The sequence below is a fragment of the Periplaneta americana genome, chromosome 2 (assembly GCF_040183065.1).
Source record: "Periplaneta americana isolate PAMFEO1 chromosome 2, P.americana_PAMFEO1_priV1, whole genome shotgun sequence".
NCBI lineage: Eukaryota > Metazoa > Arthropoda > Insecta > Blattodea > Blattidae > Periplaneta > Periplaneta americana.
This window is the reverse complement of record NC_091118.1, coordinates 11,035,288-11,057,648: the sequence shown is the minus strand read 5'-3', so window position 1 is coordinate 11,057,648 and position 22,361 is coordinate 11,035,288. Positions and strand designations below refer to the sequence as shown.

Below are 22,361 nucleotides of genomic sequence, written 5' to 3'. Positions count from 1 at the left end.
CACCAAATGATTGCTCTCTGGACCAAAATAACCGCATTTTAATTCTTTAAATACAATTTAAAATAAGTAACATATTAAACGATTTATCCTTCTATGAAACACGAATGTTCCCTGGATCAAACGTCCTATTTTAATTATGTAATTACTTTATATTTATTTCTAACAGGTGCAGCGGAGCGCACGGGTACGGCTAGTACAAAATATAGTAACACTATCGAATAAAAGTATTGAAAATATCGATATCTCGAGTCCACACCTGTGGAGTAACGGTCAGCGCGTCTGGCTGCGAAACCAGGTGGCCCGGGTTCGAATCCCGGTCGGGGCAAGTTACCTGGTTGAGGTTTTTTCTGGGGTTTTCCCTCAACCCAATACGAACAAATGCTGGGTAACTTTCGGTGCTGGACCCCGGACTCATTTCACCGGCATTATCACCTTCATATCATTCAGACGCTAAATAACCTAGATGTTGATACAGCGTCGTAAAATAACCCAATAAAATAAAAAAATAAATAAAAATCGATCTCTCGGAAGTACGTAATGGAAAGACTCAACTCTTTTTTATTATTTTAATAGATTTTATTAAAAAGAAGACATACTTAGTACAAAGACATAATTTTAAAATAAGGCACAAATCAGATCTCAATCTACTCTGTATTAGTCTCAAATGTTATAGAAAAGAAGTTCAATATTCACGTATTATGATGTTCAATGTCTGATTATCTTAAAGCTCTGAAGGACAAAGAGAATAGGCACAGAACACAATGAACAAAATTTGTCCCTACTCATACAGTGTGCTCAATATTGATATAATGTTTATCCTTGTAAACTGAATGAATATATTTTTGTATTAACCTTTGACATGTTCGATATCTGAAAGCTAGAATGGTGGCGTAAGTTCTGTGGAATACTATACATGAATTGAAAATGGAAAATTGTGGAAAGTTCGTGATTTAATGTAAACATCTCTGCAGTATAAGTCATAAAATGAAAAAGAGAGTGGTGAAAAGTTCGATTTAACATAAGCATCTCTACAGTATTATTTTTATTTTAGTTTGGTTCTAATAATAAAATATTTCAGGGTAATGTGGTTTCGGATAATCCACATCGATTTAACCCGATATGGCTGAGTTCGAAATGTAACGGTTGGGAAGTTATTGATGGGCGAACTTTTAAATTAAAAGAGGTATTATATACGTATTTCTACATTTTAGAACATTTAATTCAATTCAGTTTATTAATCCATTAAACATACAGTGATAGGCTTCGTCACAATACAGAAGGGAGGGAAAATTCATACATTTGAAAATACACACATAATTGAAAACAGTAAAGTTTAACTAGAATGAAAAGGCAAAACACTTTGAAACTCTAAAATTAATTAAAACACTTCACTCTTAATGCAATATTTGTAACTAGATGTGAATAACTTTATTTATTAAAAAAACAATTTCGTATGAATTTATATTAAGAAGTTCATCTACAGAGTAGATAGGATTAATTAAAAGCCAATTATAAAATCTAGCTTTGAAACTATTGGTTGGTAACTTATAGTATTGACTGGGAAGCTTATTATATAATTTCATCCCTATGACAGAAAAATTTGTACTTGTTTTATGTAATCTACAGTATGGGATATTAATTTGTTCACTATTTCTAATTTCATAATCATGTATATTGGCTATTAGCGAGTAATTGTCTATATTTTGTCGAGTGTAAAGAACTAGGTCGACAGTTAATATCTGTGATTGTTTGAAAAGGGGTCGACAATGTTCAAGATAGTTTGATTCTAATGGCTTTCTTTTGAAAAATCAAGACACTCCCAATTTTGCTACCATTTCCCTAGAAAATTAAGGAATACCTAATTATCGACTGAAAGAACGAAAAGTAGGCACATCTTAAATAATTTTGAGAAACGCAAGTCACTAATTTCTTTAATAAATATATAACTGTAGATAATGTTGTGCATATATATTCGATATGTTTTTCCCACGTTACACTGGAGTCTATAAAAAGTCCTAGAAATGTGGTATAGTTGTGTATGTTATTGTTATTGATACATTATTGAAAACGCAGTGTGTAACTATACACGGGAATTGCTTCGCAGTAGTTATAGGGGAGAGTCGGGTAGTATCGGACATCGGGTAGTACCGGACAGTGCGTTTCTTTCATCTACCACCATATGGTAAGACCTGAATGACATGGTTACGTTTCTCTATGCGACATCACAGAAACGTAACCATGTCAATCAGGTACTATCATCGTGTGGTAGAAGAAAGAAACTCACTGTCCGATATTACCCGCTGTCCGATACTACCCGACTCTCCCCTACTCACGAAACCATGTCAATCAGGTACTATCATTGTGTGGTAGATGAAAGAAACTCACTGTCCGATATTACCCGCTGTCCGATACTACCCGACTCTCCCCTACTCACGAAACCATGTCAATCAGGTACTATCATTGTGTGGTAGATGAAAGAAACTCACTGTCCGATATTACCCGCTGTCCGATACTACCCGACTCTCCCCTACTCACGAAACCATGTCAATCAGGTACTATCATTGTGTGGTAGATGAAAGAAACTCACTGTCCGATATTACCCGCTGTCCGATACTACCCGACTCTCCCCTACTCACGAAACCATGTCAATCAGGTACTATCATTGTGTGGTAGATGAAAGAAACTCACTGTCCGATATTACCCGCTGTCCGATACTACCCGACTCTCCCCTACTCACGAAACCATGTCAATCAGGTACTATCATTGTGTGGTAGATGAAAGAAACTCACTGTCCGATATTACCCGCTGTCCGATACTACCCGACTCTCCCCTACTCACGAAACCCCCTGTTTATAGAGAAAAAGTGGCTGCCTTTTAACAACCCAACTGTTCGTAACGACTGTCATTTTATGATAATAGTTGCGTTGTAAGTGCAGAAGAACAAACCAGAGAGCACAGAATGATTAGAATAATATTGCTGTAGCTGTACTCTTTGATCAAAATATAGAGTGATAATCGATCAGGAACAGTTGTACTATCGATACTTAGCACATTAGCTCACACTATCGAACGCAATAGACAATCTCAGTTATTGTTACCTTTAGTAATAAAATAATGACGAAATTATGAGGTAGCTGTGTAACAGTTGCATTGTTACAACTACACCACGTATGTAGCGATTATATTAATCAGGAATTTACATACTGCTTATAAAAGAGCTATTCGCTGTGTAAGCATAAGACAATTGAACGTCTGTATTAGAGTTTTTATTGGTAGGACCGATAAGAATCATTAAGGTGAGAGCTGTATTAATATATTTGATAGGCCTACTTACCTATGCTTACATTCATTGTTAGATGTAACATAATAGGATACATATCAAATTCTTGTCCTCCTACATACTGTGATAGTTTATTAAGAATAAAATGAAGATGTTTGTTGAATATCTGCACATTGGATTTGTATACGGACACGTTAAGGTTTGGTGCAATATACTTTCGATTCTGCAGCCACTTCGCACCTGAAAAGAAGAACAGATTATAAATCCTTCTTCTAACTTACTACAGAAAAATTGATTGGAATTTATAAGCAATTCTCTATTTTTCAACGTAAGTATGTTTTATCTGAATACAGCTCAGTAAGATTCAGAAGATTTTATATATGAGCGGTGTAGAGTTGTCTACAGGGAATATACTCGTAAGTCATGTAAACCTAAGGTTGAAAGAAATGAGTTTCAAGTTAAGTGACAATGGAATATTGCATCCAAAGTCTACGATGTCTATTTTGTGCTTACATATTGAGTCTGGGTTATATGAAGGAATTTACTACTGATTTTGAAGATATTTTAAAATTAAGATACTAAAAAAAATAATGTCATAGTAAGACGTTGCACTTATACCTCTTGTATTCCAAACTATTTTGCAGAATACGTAAGGGTTCAAACTAAATGTAAAAAGAAATGAATGTATAAGTTATAAAATACATTCCAAATTCAAACAAATGCATGTACGTGTATGAAAAAAGTTGAAGTTCTTTAAACGAAGAATGTTCACTTATTTTCCTCACCCAAAATCTTTTCTTCTTCCTCAGGCGCCAAATAGAGAACTGTTTTAAAAAACGATGGCCGAGAACCAAACTGTTTCAAGTCCATTTTACTTTTTTTTTTTTTCAGGAGGGCTATTTTAAACTCCTGACATTACTTTATGTACACGGTGTATATAAAAAAAACCGTTCAAATGTGCCCGCTTTTCCCCTATTTCGCATTGTAAACCTGCCAAGAAACCAACAGATTTTGTGTCGAATACGAAGAAAGATAAATAAATAAACTTACCAGTTTCTGTAACTAATCCTTTGCCGAAAAAAGGCTGCATGTATTTGTAGAAATAAGCTTTGTCCAAAAGGTTCGTGTCAGTGAGTAGAGTCTGAAAAAAAAAAAAAAAAACAACCAGCTGGCATTCACAAATATTTCAGTATTATAGTCAATTAATAAACGTGGGCTTCCGCGACAGGGTTTAACACCACAAATTCAGCGATCTCTGCAAAGAACCACTATTTCTTAGGATCAGTACTTTCCCCTCTTGTGTGCTTGTTCTACATTGTTTTAAATGACGTATCAATTAGCCACGTGTAAGTAAAACGATCTATCGGAATTACGTTTATCCTTTGTTACTTTTAACCATAGTTCCATACATTTAATTACGTTTTTAACCATCGTTTATTTTTTATTTTTTGTTAAGTTTATTTATTTATTTAAGTTTATTAGGAACATTAAATCCAGACGTTTGAGATGGGCAGGGCATGTAGCACTAATGGGCGAATCCAGAAGTGCATATAGAGTGTTAGTTGGGAGGCCGGAGGGAAAAAGACCTTTAGGGAGGCCGAGACGTAAATGGGAAGATAATATTAAAATGGATTTGAGGGAGGTGAGATATGATGGTAGAGACTGGATTAATCTTGCTCAGGATAGGGATCAATGCCGGGCTTGTGTGAGGGCGGCTATGAACCTCCGGGTTCCTTAAAAGCCAGTAAGTAAGTTTATTTATACACGCTTTGATATCTGTGGTCATATCGCTTGTAGGATCTTTGGATATATCTGTAGGCCCTGTCAGTATTGTTGAGTTCCTGTTTCTATTTTGTGTCACAGATGGCGTGGATTCATGTAACTGATTTAGATTAATGTTTATGATATTGGTGACTGAGGCGGTGATGAATCATGGCATGTAAATTTTCAATCCGTCATTTGCCTTTGTGACTGAGGAAAACCATGAAAATCCCCAGTGAGTTAGGCCCGCTACGCGGTTCGAATACGAGTCCCAAACTTTACGTTACCAATTCGCTCGGTCAGTCGTTGTTCTTTCACTTCGCCATTAAGGACTCCATGGGTAATGCGCTCAAACTATGGATTGGCACCATAGGCGGAGATAGAACCGTTTCCTTGGGGGGGTAAAACAAAACCATAGAATTCTGATGTAGGGACATTATTTACCTTCTTGTCTCGTTATAGCTTGACCGTGGTACAGTATATCGGAATATAGATCATTTAATGAAGGTATTTTCAGGGGGCATATTTCTTGCAGTGTTACATCCATATCTGCAATGTTTTGGACCAAGTTGTATTGGACTTGAACTATAATAATAATAATAATAATAATAATAATAATAATAATAATAATAATAATAATAATAATAACAATAATAATTATTATTTATTTATTTAATCTGGCAGAGCTAAGGCCAATAGGCCTTCTCTTCCGCCCAGCCAGACTCTAATTCTAATTGAATACCTTTGCTTACATAGTTATTACATTAATATCTAGATCATAAAACAACATGAAAGTAAATAATGAAAATTGGATAACTAATGTTAGTGTGACAATAATAAACATTGGTAAGAAATAGTAATAATAATAATAATAATAATAATAATAATAATAATAATAATAATAATAATAATAATAATTTATTTATTTAATCTGGCAGAGCTAAGGCCAGTAGGCCTTCTCTTCCGCCCAGCCAGACTCTAATTCTAATTAAATACATTTGCTTACATAGTTATTACATTAATATCTACATAGATCATAAAACAACATGAAAGTAAATAATGAAAATTGGATAACTAATGTTAGTGTGACAATAATAAACACTGGTAAGAAATAGTTATTACTGTAATAGGGTATAACTTAAAACAATATCCCTCTTTTTTTCTGTCATACACAAACACATGTATACACACTACGTAACAGTGCTAACAGAAACTTTATCTAAAGTTTACCTTCCTGAGGATAACATCTGAAATGTAAATTCTAATTATTTTACTTAATCTGTGGTCTTTAAGTTTACACATTATACCGGGATCACTTTCCTTTTTTCTGCATTGTTGTGCAGTAATCGCCCCGCTCTCATCGTTAACATGTCGGCATCACACAATAACGTGCGGTGCCTTTAAAACATAATTTTGCCGACCGATTGTTGCTCTACACGTTTCACTCTAAGCGTCGCGTTGTCACGTCTACTTCCTCGATAAGAATAAGCACTAGTTTGTTCTATTAGGGAGTGAAACCATTCCGGAAGTTAACAAATGTAAATACCTAGGGATAACATTTAGCAGTGATCTTGGCTGGAGGGAACACATTACTGACACAGCAGGAAAGGCATGGAGGGCATTACACTTTGTGATGAGGGTACTAAGGAAAGACTCTGATAAATCCAAAGAGATTGCATATAAATCACTAGTTCGTCCAGTAATGGAATATTGTGCTGCATGTTGGGATCCTTACAGATTAGAACATATTAAGACACTGGAAAAGATTCAAAAACGGGCTCTCAAGTCTTGTCGTAATAATTCACCATTAAAATGGGACACACTCACGGACCGGAGAACGCGAATTCGATTATGCGCACTGTTCAAAACATACAGAGGTGAGCCTGCCTGGAGAGAAATAAAAAATAGGTTGCAGCCGCCAAATTACTCTTCAAGGAACGACCACTCATATAAATTGAGGGAAAGAAGACAGAGGACAGACACTGGAAAGTTTTCTTTTCTCAATCGTACTATCAGGGACTGGAATGCTTTACCTGCAGACTTACTAAAGGCTTTACCAATAACCAAAAATGTATTTAAAAATAGGCTTAAGGACTTTACTAATAGACGGTAGTATATTATACACAGTAGTTAAAGGGTGTAATTGATATCTTGTTATTTGAAGTGTTCTATCAGTGAGGAAGTGTGTTGTGTCAGTGAAGTCTATTGTGTAAGTGAAGTGTGTTGGTGTCAGTGAAGTGGCTGTGCAAAGTATTCGAACAGTGAAATGGCTAGAAGTGTTATTGAAATCAGGTAGATTCAGTGCAGTGAGTGAGTTGACAGCGAAATAAGTGCAGTGCCGAAAGGTACTTGTGCAGATATGAACTTGTCAGACTCGTGAGTCTTAGTTCGAGCTTAGGATTAAGATGCAAATTAGATTTACTTTAAATGTTATTTTAAGTGACCATGCTTCATTTTAATTTAGGATGTTCCTTGTTATTAGTATTTATTATTATTATTATTATTATTATTATTATTATTTTATTATTATTATTATATTGTTGTTTTTTATTAGTTGTGTTTATTATTAATTGTCATTATTGAGTGTAATTAGTTACCACTGCCTCCGGGTATATACCCATTTGCAGTGTGAATTAATACATACATAACTTACATAAATATTGTTAAATGGCTATTATTATTATTATTATTATTATTATTATTATTATTATTACTATTATTATTATTATTATTATTATTTCATATACGAGTACGTTGACATTCTTAACTCTTAATAATAATAATTTTAATCGCATACCTTAATGTTCGTCCTCAGCACAAGACATTGCAACCTCGGTTTTAGTCCACGTGGATTAGACAAGTAGATGTCATTTAATAATGAAAGCAGCTTATTGGTTGCAATATTGAAATTGAGGCGAGTGATTGGAGCGGCGACATAAGGAAATGAAAACAATAATGCAATTAAATTTCAAAGACCTGCCGAATGTTATGCACGAGGCCGCTCAAAGACCTGCCGAATGTTAACCATGAGAGCGCGGCGATAATGCAATGTGTCCACCATGAACCTGACACATTTCATTTGGCTGCCTAAAATCAATGAATGGAAATATGTTGGTAACATGCTTTGCAATATGTAGAGAAACTGTGGAAATTTCATTGGCTATTTTGAAAAACCCGCGCGAGAGGTTGTACGTGGCACTGCGGTAGCTTAAGTCAAAATGGCGACAGCGCAAGAGCAAGCACAAGCGATCTGGTGGTATGCTGAAACAAATTCGGTGATTCAAGTACAACACAACTTTCGGCGCGTGTTCCAGAAGCACCCACCATCACGGAGCACCATTAAGACATGGAAACAGCAACGGGAAGTGTGGTGAAATTGCATGGTGGCGGTAATGTGCGCGTATCAGAGGAGCGTGTGGCAGCAGTGAGACAGGCGTATGAACGAAGTCCACGCAAGTCAGTTCGACAAGCGGGACGAGAACTGCAGATGCCGAAGTCCACGGTACATAAGATACTGCATCGCTCTCTTGGGTTTCATGCATACAAATTGCAGTTGGTTCATGAACTGAAACCAGATGACGGTAATAAGAGGCAGGCATTTGCTATCGACATGTTACAGCACATTGATGAAGACCCAACATTTTTAACTCGCATTGCTTTTTCTGATGAGGCCACTTTTCATTTATCGGACAAAGTCAACACACATAATGCGCGTATTTGGGGGTCAGAAAACCCACGCTGCCGAAATTAAATGTGTGGTGCGGATTGATGCACAATTTGATCATCGGATCCATTTTCTTTGGAGAACAAACAGTTACGCGCAATACCTACCTCGACATGTTGGATCAATTTGTTGTGCCTCAGTTAATGCATTTGCAGCCGAACGTCATCTTTCAACAGTACGGCTCCCCACCACATTGGAGCCTGATCGTTCGAGAATTTCTCGACACACAATTTCCCGGTCGCTGGATTGGGCGTGATGGACCGACAAGATGGCCACCTCGATCACCGGATATTACCCCTCTAGACTTTTTTTTGTGGGGATATGTCAAGAACAAAGTGTATACAGGCCACACAATTCGTGATCTTCAACAGCTACGCGGCCGCATAAGAGATGCCGTCAATTCCGTTACGCCCGAGATGCTTCAGAAGACCAGGCAGGAAATTGAATTCAGGCTAGATGTTCTTCGTGCAACGAGAGGATCTCATGTTGAGGTGTACTGATTTTCTTAATAAAACTTGGTGAGTTACTCTTGATATTGCATGCATTCTTTTCTTTTTACCCCAAGCAGTATGAATTATACAGAAATTTCAAATGTGTCAGGTTCATGGTGGACACCCTGTATGTTATTCATATTTCTCCAAGTGACGGCCTGAACATCTGCAGACTTCTAACACTACAAAAGAAACATTACAGTGCTTCCATTCCTCAAGTGAGGTATAGAAATTCTTATACATTCAGAAATTAAAAATAAATTAATATTGTAGTCCAGACATATGATCTGAAAACATTAATTGTTTAATGTAAGCAAAGAAACTTAATCATAAACAAAAGCAAGAAAAATCTCTTGAATTCAATATTTTCTGACGTTAATAATAAATAAAAGAGTTCAGACAAGTTTCGGGGGACAAGTTTCCCATGCCCCCCATAATTCCGCCTATTACTGACATTTCGTATGATTTTCTGAAAACCGTGCCATAACATTATGAGAAATCAAGGCCAACAGCACAGTCAATTTTGTGAAGTAATCATTCCAGGGAAAGTACTTCCTTTTCATTCACTGATTTTTTTTTTTTTTTTTTTTTTTTTTTTTTTTTTTTTTTTTTTTTTTTTTGCTGCAAGGTCTTTTGGTCTACGGAAAATACCAGGGGCGGCTTTTGGTGTAGTGCCAGTGTGCCATGGCACCACCAATGAAAGAAACAAAAAATAATATCCTAGAAAGCAGTTGTAATAGTTTATTTCTACACTTTTATTCGTATTTCATTTGAACGAGCGCGAGCACAGATCGGGACGCACTCTTGCAGCGTTTTTCCGAACGTTGGAGCCACTTCGGTGTGGCACTGTCTGCGTCCATATAACACTGTACAAAAGGCTACCGATCCTAGTTTATATGCGTTTCTTATGGCACGCTTTGAGCCGAATTCAATTTGACTCAGTAGTTAATATTCCGCCCGCTAGAGCACAGTAATGCAGAAATCTCGCTAGATGGCAGGGTTGTTGGAGACGTTAGGAAGCACCATCAGACTTGCACGAAAACACAAGTTAATGTTGCCAATTCAAAACTAATGCACATAACTTAGATTTGAATGTGTAAATTATTATCCATAACTATATTGAACGCAGAGATAGTCATGGTTCTTTTTAGAAAGATAATTTTTGTTCATATTATGTAAAACTGTTTGTTAATGTTGTGTAATATTTGTTTTATTTTGCGGCAACTAAATATCGCTACACTGTTGCTATAGTATTGATGCTTCTGTTACGATACACGGGATCTGTGCAGGATATGAACATTTGTTATTCAGGCCGCTGCCTTGGATTCATCGGCCTGTGAAATAAAGTACAAACGTGTTTGTTTATTATCTATATCACTGTTTATCTCGTGTGTTTTTGCCAGTAATTTTACTAGTTATAAAAGTTATTTGTATTTGACTAACAATACTGTGAAAGTTTTGATTATCTGTATCTGTAAATTTCGTTATTAGTTTCGGAAATTTTATTGTAACTGTTACTAGATGCATTGTTAACTGTACGCCTGGTAAAATATCTGCTTTAATTAATGTGTTTTATTTAACATAATGCAAACGTGAACTGCGAAATTATCAATTTCACTAGGGTAATTCGCGTACAACCTTTTTTCATTTTTGGCACCACCACCAGAATGCCTCACCAGCCGCCACTGGAATATACTGTTCTTTATTCGCTGATTGCATACAGTATGTCTACTCATTTCAACATCTAATAAGGTAGCCAAAGTCTTTGGTCCACAGATAGTTTTTCTGAATACAATGCATAATCATCGCTACTGATGTTCGCTTGTTTCTCCTCTCCTTAGCTTTCAGGCTCGCTAATGCTGGAACATTTTACTTACGTGTATTCAATAGTTCAGCGCCTGTAGTTAGGCCTACCACATCACTCACCTTATAGTCCTCGGTGTTGTTGATGAAGACTAGCAGATGTTGCAGTAACCATACTCTACAGATCTTCGGATACTTCTTGTGCAGCATTTCACAATAATGCATAAAATCTGAAGCATAATACAAACCACTATACTGTAGTATTATGTTAAAGGTCTTGCATCTTCCAGACCAATTAACGGACATTTTAACACTCTTATCTACGTATGAATGTTCATTATTAGTGTATGTAATTACGAGTATTAGGCTGATGCAAATACAGTATTCGTAGAGTTTTTTCGCTGTGACATAAGTTTTTATTTGAAATGAATAGAAGACAGAAATAAATCAGTAATAATAATAATAATAATAATAATAATAATAATAATAATAATAATAATAATAATAATGTAATTTAATCTTTGACCTTCTCTTCCGCCAGGCCAGACTCTAACTCTGATTGAATGCAATAGCTTACAGTAGTGATTATATTAATATCTAGATCAGTGATAGTCAAATGTTGGCCCGCAGGCCTGATCCGGTCCGTGAGTAAGTTCATCTGGCCCCCGAATAAAAATGTATGATTTGTTCCTTTTTTTAAACTCCATACGTAAAAGTTGAAGTGTAGCTGGCCATCATAATGTACCTACTCCGCATTTAAATATATTTAATTTACAATTGCAAGGGAAGAACCAGACAATTTTTATAATGATGGCATTTGTAGGGGCTTTGAAAAAGAAGTGAAATCTATTACTGCAAATATTGAAGACAGATGATTTATGCCACTTTTACTGCTGTACACAACTGTATGAAGGGGAAAAATTAGTTTTAAGAAGTACTGTATATTGAATTTATTGAAGATTTCATTTTAGAATTCGATAGTAGATTTCAAGATTTTCAAGCACTTAGATCACAGATAGAATTCTTCAAGAATGCCATGAAATGTAAAATACAGTTCCTCAATTGCAGTTAGAACTATGTGAACTACAATGTCAGTATATCTACAATGTCAGTAGATTTACTGGCATGTAAAAGAACTCCTGCAGGAAAAATTCCGGCACACCTACGACGTTGATATGACTTCGGCAGTTGCGAGCGTCGTTAAATGAGCCATAATTTAAAAAATTTACCTTCTCTTCAAACAGTAGAGTCAACTGGTGTTAATTTTTGGAAATTCTTTTCAAAAGAACGTTATCCAGATCTTAAAACTTACTTCCATATTTGGTAGCGCTTGCATATTATGTGAAACTGCCTTCTCTGCAATGAAACTCGTGAAATCAAGACCAAAAACATATTAATTGATTCAGTGTTATCCCACATCCTTAAGATTGCAACATCAGAAATGGAAGTTGACTTTGAATCTCTTGAAAAAAAAAATTGACATTGTTACCATCAAAAAGCAATGCTTGTTTTTTCACGGTGCATTAAACATTTCTGTTTTAATATTTGAGTAATAATATCCATAAAACTGTAATATGCTCTTAAATTTCATTTTGTTATAAGTTTATTGTAGTTATTTTTAATTTGCATGGCCCTCAAGTATGGTTCAACAACATCAAAGTGAATACTGAAAGATAAGTAGTGTTAGTGAGACAATAATAAACAATCATAAAAATAGTAATAATAATAATAATAATAATAATAATAATAATAATAATAATAATAATAATAATAATATAGGGTATAATAAAACAAATGCACTCTACTGACAAGCGTTGTTTTCTGTTTCGCCTACTCTCAGCGCTGCCAAACGTACGCATGCTCCGACTTATAACTGAAGTGGCTCGGTATTTACAAGCACACCCTCGAAATAATAAATGACAAACGATAAACAATTTCCTAACAGCGCAGTGTTTTGATGGCGAACAAAAACGCAACCGAACTTAGGCATCAACGCAATATGTTTAAAGTGTGTGTGTAGGGCCCCGTTCATACTATAAACTTAATAATTTATCATGTTTATCATCACAATACGTGATTTTCAGTATTTCGGATGTATTGAGTTTGGTGATTTTTCAATTTAAAATTTCTGTATTTCTTAGTAACTTTACTAAAATCACCAGAAGCAACATAACTGCAGTTTAAAAATGTCCGGTACAAATTCCGTCTTAAATTATTATTATAACATTTCCCTAAACCTTTTATGTTTTAAATTCGTTATACAACATTTCCTTAAGAGCGATGATTGTACTTCAGCTTGCTGAAAAGTGAACCTTGTTGGATTGGTATTGCTTGTAGTATAAGAAGGTAATACAGCGCTTTGAGATCTATGTACTGAGTCTACTTTAGATGCTACTTTACTTTCCGTAAAAACGAATCTGATTTAATTTAAAATGATTATCAAATAATGAGTTTTAATTGACAACCTTGTGTAGTCCTGCCAACTTCTAAACCGTTGCCAACAATGGGAAGCATTTTGGGTCCTGGGATCTTCAGTGACATCTTCTTCATCCGATGGGTTTTGGCGATGAATATCGCCCATAAGATGCCGATTCCAACCAGGAAGGTGTAGAGAGCAACGAGTAACATCTTGTGCAGCTCACAGTTCTGATTTGTTGCAGGAAATATTTTGAGGTTATCTGTACTCAGCTGCAGCACAATAAAGCATACTCAGTTATGTTACAGCGGTGGACTAGGAAGGAAAACACAATTCCAGGTAGATATACTCTGTCAAAATTTGTATAAATGTGAGTGTAATGATTTCGGGTAGGCAGTTAAAGAAGTCCATACGCACTTAGACCAGAGACGTGGGCCTATTGTTCTGCATCTGAATTTCGACGTGGTTCAGAAATAGTCGGTAAATGTTACCTGGAGCCCTCCTCCGAGGCAGGGTTATTTTACTACCGTAAATCTACCATACGAAAGCCATAGATTGATTTATTTCTAAGTGTTTCATTGTCCGTAGGAACCGAGGAAACTTGGATGCAAATACTTGCAACTGGACACACGGACAGAGTTATTTCATGTGCAGTAAATCTATGACATGGAACTACCGGCTTTAGTTGTTTTTCAATAATATTTATTCCAAGGATTTTATGCCTGTAAATTGCATCAAAGGAAAGATTAGTTTACAAAATAACGTCGTAGTTGCTAGTGGTAAACGTAAGATATAAAAAGCGTAAAATTTTCGGTTGTGACCTCTTTATTCGGCGGCAATTAAGACAAACTAGATGTGATGCATCTTTCTGTCGCCAATTGGCAGCGACGTATAATTGTGTGTTTTGATTTCAAATAAAATCCTGTTTATTTTGAAGGAAATTATTATATTTCACGTGTATCATTTCCTGATAAATTGACTCGTAGATACTGAATATGAACAAAATCCGTCCAATAGTTTAGTAGAAATCGCTGTACACAGACAGACTAGTACTAAAATTATTATATTTCATGTACATCATCCCCTGATAAATTGACTCGTAGACACTAAATGTGAACAAAATCCGTCCAATAGTTTAGTAGAAATCGCTGTACACAGACAGACTAGTACTAAAATTATTATATTTCATGTACATCATTCCCTGATAAATTGACTCGTAGATACTGAATATGAACAAAATCCGTCCAATAGTTTAGTAGAAATCGCTGTACACAGACAGACTAGTACTATAATTATTATATTTCATGTACATCATTGCCTGATAAATTGACTCGTAGATACTGAATATGAGCAAAATCCGTCCAATAGTTTAGTAGAAATCGCTGTACACAGACAGTCTAGTACTAAAATTATTATATTTCATGTACATCATTCCCTGATAAATTGACTCGTAGATACTGAATATGAACAAAATCCGTCCAATAGTTTAGTAGAAATCGCTGTACACAGACAGTCTAGTACTAAAATTATTATATTTCATGTACATCATTCCCTGATAAATTGACTCGTAGATACTGAATATGAACAAAATCCGTCCAATAGTTTAGTAGAAATCGCTGTACACAGACAGACTAATACTAAAATTATTATTATATTTCATGCACATCATTCCCTGACAAATTGACTCGTAGATACTGAATATGAACAAAATCCGTCCAATAGATTAGAAGAAATCGCTGTACACAGACAGACTAGTACTACAATTATTATATTTCATGTACATCATTCTCTAATAAATTGACTCGTAGATACTGAATATGAACAAAATCCGTCCAATAGTTTAGTAGAAATCGCTGTACACAGACAGACTAGTACTAAAATTATTATATTTCATGTACATCATTGCCTGATAAATTGACTCGTACATACTGAATATGAACAAAATCCGTCCAATAGTTTAGTAGAAATCGCTGTACATAGACAGGCTAGTACTAAAATTATTATATTTCATGTACATCATTGCCTGATAAATTGACTTGTAGATACTGAATATGAACAAAATCCGTCCAATAGTTTAGTAGAAATCGCTGTACACAGACAGACTAGTACTAAAATTATTATATTTCATGTACATCATTGCCTGATAAATTGACTCGTACATACTGAATATGAACAAAATCCGTCCAATAGTTTAGTAGAAATCGCTGTACACAGACAGACTAGTACTAAAATTATTATATTTCATGTACATCATTCCCTGATAAATTGACTCGTAGATACTAAATATGAACAAAATCCGTCCAATAGTTTAGTAGAAATCGCTGTAGACAGACAGACTAGTACTAAAATTATTATATTTCATGTACATCATTCCCTGATAAATTGACTCGTAGATACTGAATATGAACAAAATCCGTCCAATAGTTTAGTAGAAATCGCTGTACACAGACAGACTAGTACTAAAATTATTATATTTCATGTAGATCATTACCTGATAAATTGACTCGTAGATACTGAATATGAACAAAATCCGTCCAATAGTATGGTAGAAATCGCTGTACACAGACAGACTAGTACTAAAATTATTATATTTTATGTACATCTGTACCTGATAAAGTGACTCGTACATAGTTAATATGAACAAAATCCTTCCAATAGTGTAATGGAAATCGCTGTACCGAGACAGACTAATACTAAAATTATTATATTTTATGTATTTTATTCCCTGATAATTGCTGTATTCGCAATAATTTTCATGAACTCGAAGATTTGTGTTGAAATTTGTACAATAATTGAGAATTCGGCTGTGACTAATTTATGATAAAATTGCTGAATACCTACCTAATTCACCTCGACTGCTCCTTCCTCTGTCAGCCTCTTAGGTTGATTGACAAGACGAGAATATAGTCTACTTGATTTAAGGAAAGTAGAATCGTATAAAAGCAAGTTGGATTTTTACAATATCAATTTGTACCACTTTTTCTTAGGCCTTTCGTAATCTTGTTAATCACCATGCACTACAACAGCAAGGTCACATTAAATACTGTATTATATAAGAAAATTCCAGTAATCGATTTAATCGAGGGTAATTAAAATTAATATACTGAAGAGGCAGTGTTAAATAGAATAGAAAATAAGAGTTTGAAGTGGTTTGGTCATCTGATGAGAATGGGCGAATATAGATGGCCTAAACAAATTTACCAGTGGAAACCTCCAGGATGAAGAGGAAGAGGTAGACCAAAAAGAACTTGGGACAACGAAGTAATGGAGGTCATGCACAAGAGTGGTTTTTCGTCAATTTTGTCCAAAACACTCGCAGCAAGATTTTGCCTTTTATCTATATCAACGAGCTTGATCTGCTGTTTGCTTTGAATTTTCTACGCTCGAAGACGGAGCCTATGAACAGTACTGGAGTTGCAAACTTGCTTGTCGGATTGATTTTCTTGTAAAGGAGGTTCATAAGAGTTCAATGTTCTCTCCAGAATCTCTTTTCTTAGAATGCTTACCACTGCTCGACAACACGCTTCCTGTTTGCTTCAACTTTGCATCCCAAGCCATTATTCTCTTATGATCAGGATTGAGATCATATCTTTGAAGATTGTATTCCCGATGAAATCGGCGTTTTACATGCCTCACAGACTTCGTTTCAGCTAACCAAAGAACACACGAGACTTTCTCCTGAACAGTCCACATGGCTAGTTTCACAGAATTAGTTTGCCGTTGTTTATTCATTTATTTTTCCTTGGCAACCATTGTTACATTGTTATACAAATTGCAAGATCTGCACTACGAAACCTGATTAGATGTCCCGATAATCCATGTTGAATCTTTCGTACACTACTTTTAACACTTGAATATAAATAATTGATTAAATGGCGATCCTATACAAACTCACATGCAATAGTTGCGACAGTTTCTACATTGGACAGACAGGCAGATCATTCCAAACTCGATACAAAGAACACATTAAAGCAATAACCAGAGGACACAATACATCTACATATGCCGAACACATAACTAATGCTAACCACACATACAATAACATAAATACAGACATGGAAATCCTACACATACAACCCAAAAACCATAAACTCAACACACTAGAACAATATGAAATATACAGACACACTAAAATGCACCCCAGTCAAATCCTCAACACACAGATAAATTTCAGAACATACACACTATTTGACACAACTCATCATCACACGAACGCACCCACACAACAGGCAGCGAAGTTGAGATAGCGCCGAGATCTAGTAGGCTCTGAAGATGGTGTCAAATAGCACCGAAACAGCTGTAAGCTTACATAATTAACACGAGTAAGATCGCCATTTAATCAATTATTCTGATTAGATGTATTTATCTTTGCCATATATATATATATATTTATATACAGGGTGTTTCAATATATATATATATATATATACAGAGTGTTTCAAAAATACAGGGCATAATTTCAGGGATGTATTTCCCACATGTAGACAATCAAAATAGTTCATTACAACATGTGTCCGGAAATGCTTTATTTCCGAGTTAGGGCCTTCACAACATTGAAATTCACCGGAACGTTTTTCTTTCCGCAGGTCGTTGCCGTCAAAGGAGACATTAAGAGGGCACTCTGACAGTTCATTCCGAGGCGAAGGTTATATTCAGTGTTGTGTAGGCGTTAGACTGTGCGACATGTATTCAAATCAAGAGCTGGCATAGATACACTTCATGTACGGTAAGGCGGACGGCAATGCTGCGCTGGCTCGTCGTTTGTACCAGGAGAGGTACCGACAGCGACAATGTCCGGATCGGAAGACATTTGTACGTCTCCATTACCGTCTGTGCGAGTATGGAAAATTTAACTCTCCTGGTTTGGGAAGAGGACGACTAAGATCTACAAACTCCAGAAGTAGGCTACAGGAGGAGATTCTGGAGGCTGTGAACATGACTCCTTCTATCAGCACACGAAGGGTAGCGTTGCAAGTCAATGTTCCTCATACTACTGTCTGGAGACTGTTGAAAGAGTATCAATTGTATCCTTATCATTTGCAACGTGTACAGGCCCTGTCACCAGCAGATTACCCTGCACGAGTTAGGTTCTGTCAGTGTGGTTCTTGCAGCAATGTGGTGTAAATCCGAACTTTCCTGCCTTAGTATTATTTACAGATGAAGCACAGTTCACACGAGATGACATAACAAATTTCCACAATCAGCATGTATGGGCGTATGAAAACCCACGTGCAACTGTTCCATCTCATCACCAGGTGCGGTTCTCCCTCAACATGTGGGCCGGTATCATTGGTGATCGATTAGTTGGATCCCATGTACTTGTAAACAGACTTACGGGGCAGGCGTACACAAACTTCCTGGAAAACACCATGCCTCATGTTTTAGAAGACACTCCACTGACCAATCGTCAACACATTCACTTCTTGCATGATGGCGCTCCTGCACACTTCAGTCGTACGGCTCGCCGGTACTTGGATCGAAGGTTTCCTGATCGATGGATAGGTAGAGGTGGCCCAATTGTTTGGCCTCCACGCTCACTTGATCTGAACCCTCTCGATTTCTACTTGTGGGGCCATTTAAAATCATTGGTTTATTCGTCTCCGGTGCCTGATTTGGAATCCCTTCGGAATGGAATTGTGGCATGTTCAGAGGACATACGCAATACTCCTGGAGTTTGGGATCGTGTTCGCAGGTCAATGAGACATCGATGTGAGGTCTATATTCAAGCAGGAGGTGGACATTTTGAACATCTTCTGTAATGACGACCTGCGGAAAGAAAAACGTTCCGGTGAATTTCAATGTTGTGAAGGCCATAACTCGGAAATGAAGCATTTCCGGACACATGTTGTAATGAACTATTTTGATTGTCTACATGTGGGAAATACATCCCTGAAAGGTTTTTTAATAGTTCCTTCACAAATATTCATTGCATTGATGAATATTGGTATATAATATTACTATACTGATGTAGGATATATTTACTAACAATGCCGGAAAGCATTGTTGTACATTGGTATTTTTCTTATTTTACAATTGTTATGGGAATTCAGAAATTATTATATTATGTTGGCGGAATTGGAAACATAAAAAATTAATTAAGAAATGCTTTAAACAAATTGTTCTTTGCGTTTACATTGTTGTGAAGGTTCAAATGAATGTATACATCTGTTTTGTGCATATAATTTTTAGGTTTCCAATTCCGCCAACATAATATAATAATTTCTGAATTCCCATAACAATTGTAAAATAAGAAAAATACCAATGTACAACAATGCTTTCCGGCATTGTTAGTAGTAAATATATCCTACATCAGTATAGTAATATATACCAATATTCATCAATTCAATTAATATTTGGGAAGGAACTATTAAAAAACCTTTAAAATTAAGATTATTCTAATAATTTTCACACCTCTGTATATATATATAATATATGGAGTTATAACCATTTATTTTATTGACGTTTTAAGCGGGACACGGTGTAGTTTATGCTTATTTATACCTCCGATAATATTTAAATACGTTAATGTACTCTAGGGAAATGCAAAAAAAAAAATGACAAAACACCAACGCAAAATAAAAAATAATAACCTAAACGCAAAAAATAGCCCAAAATGACAAAACAAATTACCTAATAGATATGGATTTCTGGATTTCTATAATCTGGAGGCCATGATAAGCAATTATGTAGAAGTGAGCCATGTATTTGATGCATCAGTTAAAAGGTTGCGTGTCATCAAAATTCAGGCCCTGCAGGTGGACAGGGACAGTATCAGGATTTAAGCCAGAGTTGCATTTGTCGGATTTTGCTACTCCACTTCTAAAAATGCAACAAACTGTCCATGTAAATGTGCAAAAATGCGACAACTACATTGGACTTCAGAAACGAAGATGGTAATGGAGAAGATGAAATCAGAGATGTGTTTGAACTAATCTGAATTTAAATGAAATGCTAATGACATGGGCAATGTTCAAAAAGATATTGAGCAATAGATGTTGAGGAATGTATTTCAAGGAGTTGGTGCAATTCGTGTAAGATAAGTGAGCAATTTCTTCTAATTGTTTATATAATTCCATCGCATGCTGTAAATTGCGAGCGAGAATTAGGTTGCATGAATCTTGTAAAAACTGGAACTAGAAACCGCCTTTCAGTAAAAAGAGTTAGCACTCTGCTAACAATAAATCTTCAAGTACCTACTAGTAAAGAATTTTAATGTTTAGAGTGCCCATAAAATAACGTACTTTAATGTGATGTAAACTCAGCAGTAATTGATTCTAAAGATACTTACGTGTAATGACTAACATACATAAATACATCTAGGGTGTGGTAAGATGGATTGAAAGTAATAAAAATCCAAGAAAAATTACATAATTCTTTGTCTCTGCATACTTAATTAATTTCATCTTTTTGTAGAATTATTTATAATAAATTGCACAAGGTTTTCGCAATTTGCACAAATATAATTTGTGCGAGATCGTGCGTATTTGCACAAAACCAATCCGCGGAAAGTGTAAAATTCCACATTCAGTATTCCCAACCTAACACACATAACAATTTCCCTCTTCTTACCGCGTAAGTGATATATTGATTTTACTGCTTTAGGCTTTTAACATATTATTTTTAGAGACGTTCAATATAGTAATAATTATAAATTGGAAACTTACCACTGCAAATTTCACCTAAATTGCACTGTTAATTATTGTTTTTAAATATTTGCAAAAATTAAGTAAACTCTACAACTCCACTAAAGTTACTGCATTCGTGATGCAAGTAACATTAAGGAAGCCGTGAAAAAATCAACAAGATTCCAGACTCATCATGCACATTGAAAGACACTCTTTCAGCTTTCCCAATGACGGGAGTGCTGTAATTATTGTTATTTTATTCCTGTAATTTTATTGCTATAATTATTGTAATTTTATTGCTGTAATTATTGTTATTTTATTCCTATAATTTTATTGCTGTAATTATTGTAATGTTATTGTATATTATATATGAGTGCCACCGGGTGTATACTCAATAATTGCAGTGTTAAAAATACATACATACATATATATTGCAGAAGAGCTTAAAGAACGAACAGGAGAAAAAATATATATATAAAGTGAGGCCATTAGATGTCGCCTTGTCCATGTTAAAAGATTTTACACAATTCGCAAAAAACATCTCAAAACTAAGCTATTGTTCAATGAAACAGTATAAAAATGTTGTTAGATTATATTGTATGATACAGGGGCATCATTTTATTTTTACTAACATTTTTAATATTAACCTGGCCATACCTTTAGAGAACCGGAAACACCGTTCGTGACCCTCTTCCACGACTGGAGTTCGATGATACTGGCGTAAAACACAAATCACTCTACTAGGTATAGGAAGGAAGAAAAGTAGTTCATCCATTTACGTAAACTAGGAAATATCGCGATTTTGAGTTTGATAATTTTCATTAGGTTTTTCTTTAATCAAAGTACAGTACTGTATTAAGAATAAGTGTTTTTACTCACGAAGTGAGTTATCCATGCGAACGTATTCATTATGCAATGTATAATATACTGTCTACAGCACATTAGCGTACAATATAGAGAAAGAAGTTAAATTGAAAAATAATCATAATATGAATATTTAAACACAATTTTGAAAATGGTGGCCGTTCATTTCGATACAGGCTTCAGTTCTTTTGTGCATATTATCGCACTATAGACTATTGCATCTAATTCCAATTGCTAGTTTCGTTTTTCGTACTAGTAACTCATGTTGAAATAATTCTGTACCTACTCTACGTACTGTAAATTCAATCTTCACTTCTGCCCGACCCGAAAATATAAAATTACTCAGAAATGCTATCTACTGTCCGTCCAAGTGGTTATGCCGCATGATTGTAGAAAG

General features: G+C 35.4%; 1 protein-coding gene across 1 annotated transcript in view; it reads right to left on the bottom strand.

Moving 5' to 3' along the window:
• The window catches only part of LOC138713223 (cytochrome P450 4C1-like), a 42,626-nt gene extending 26,250 nt beyond the window's left edge, over positions 1-16,376 (bottom strand). The window contains exons 1-5 of the mRNA XM_069845144.1: positions 16,317-16,376; positions 13,525-13,747; positions 11,183-11,289; positions 4,331-4,421; positions 3,335-3,520 (exon numbers count right to left, since the gene is read on the bottom strand). Coding sequence (XP_069701245.1) covers positions 3,335-3,520; positions 4,331-4,421; positions 11,183-11,289; positions 13,525-13,687 — 547 coding nt within the window. The 5' untranslated portion in view covers positions 13,688-13,747; positions 16,317-16,376. The remainder of the gene's footprint in view (positions 1-3,334; positions 3,521-4,330; positions 4,422-11,182; positions 11,290-13,524; positions 13,748-16,316) is intronic.
• Positions 16,377-22,361: the final 5,985 nt, after the last annotated feature.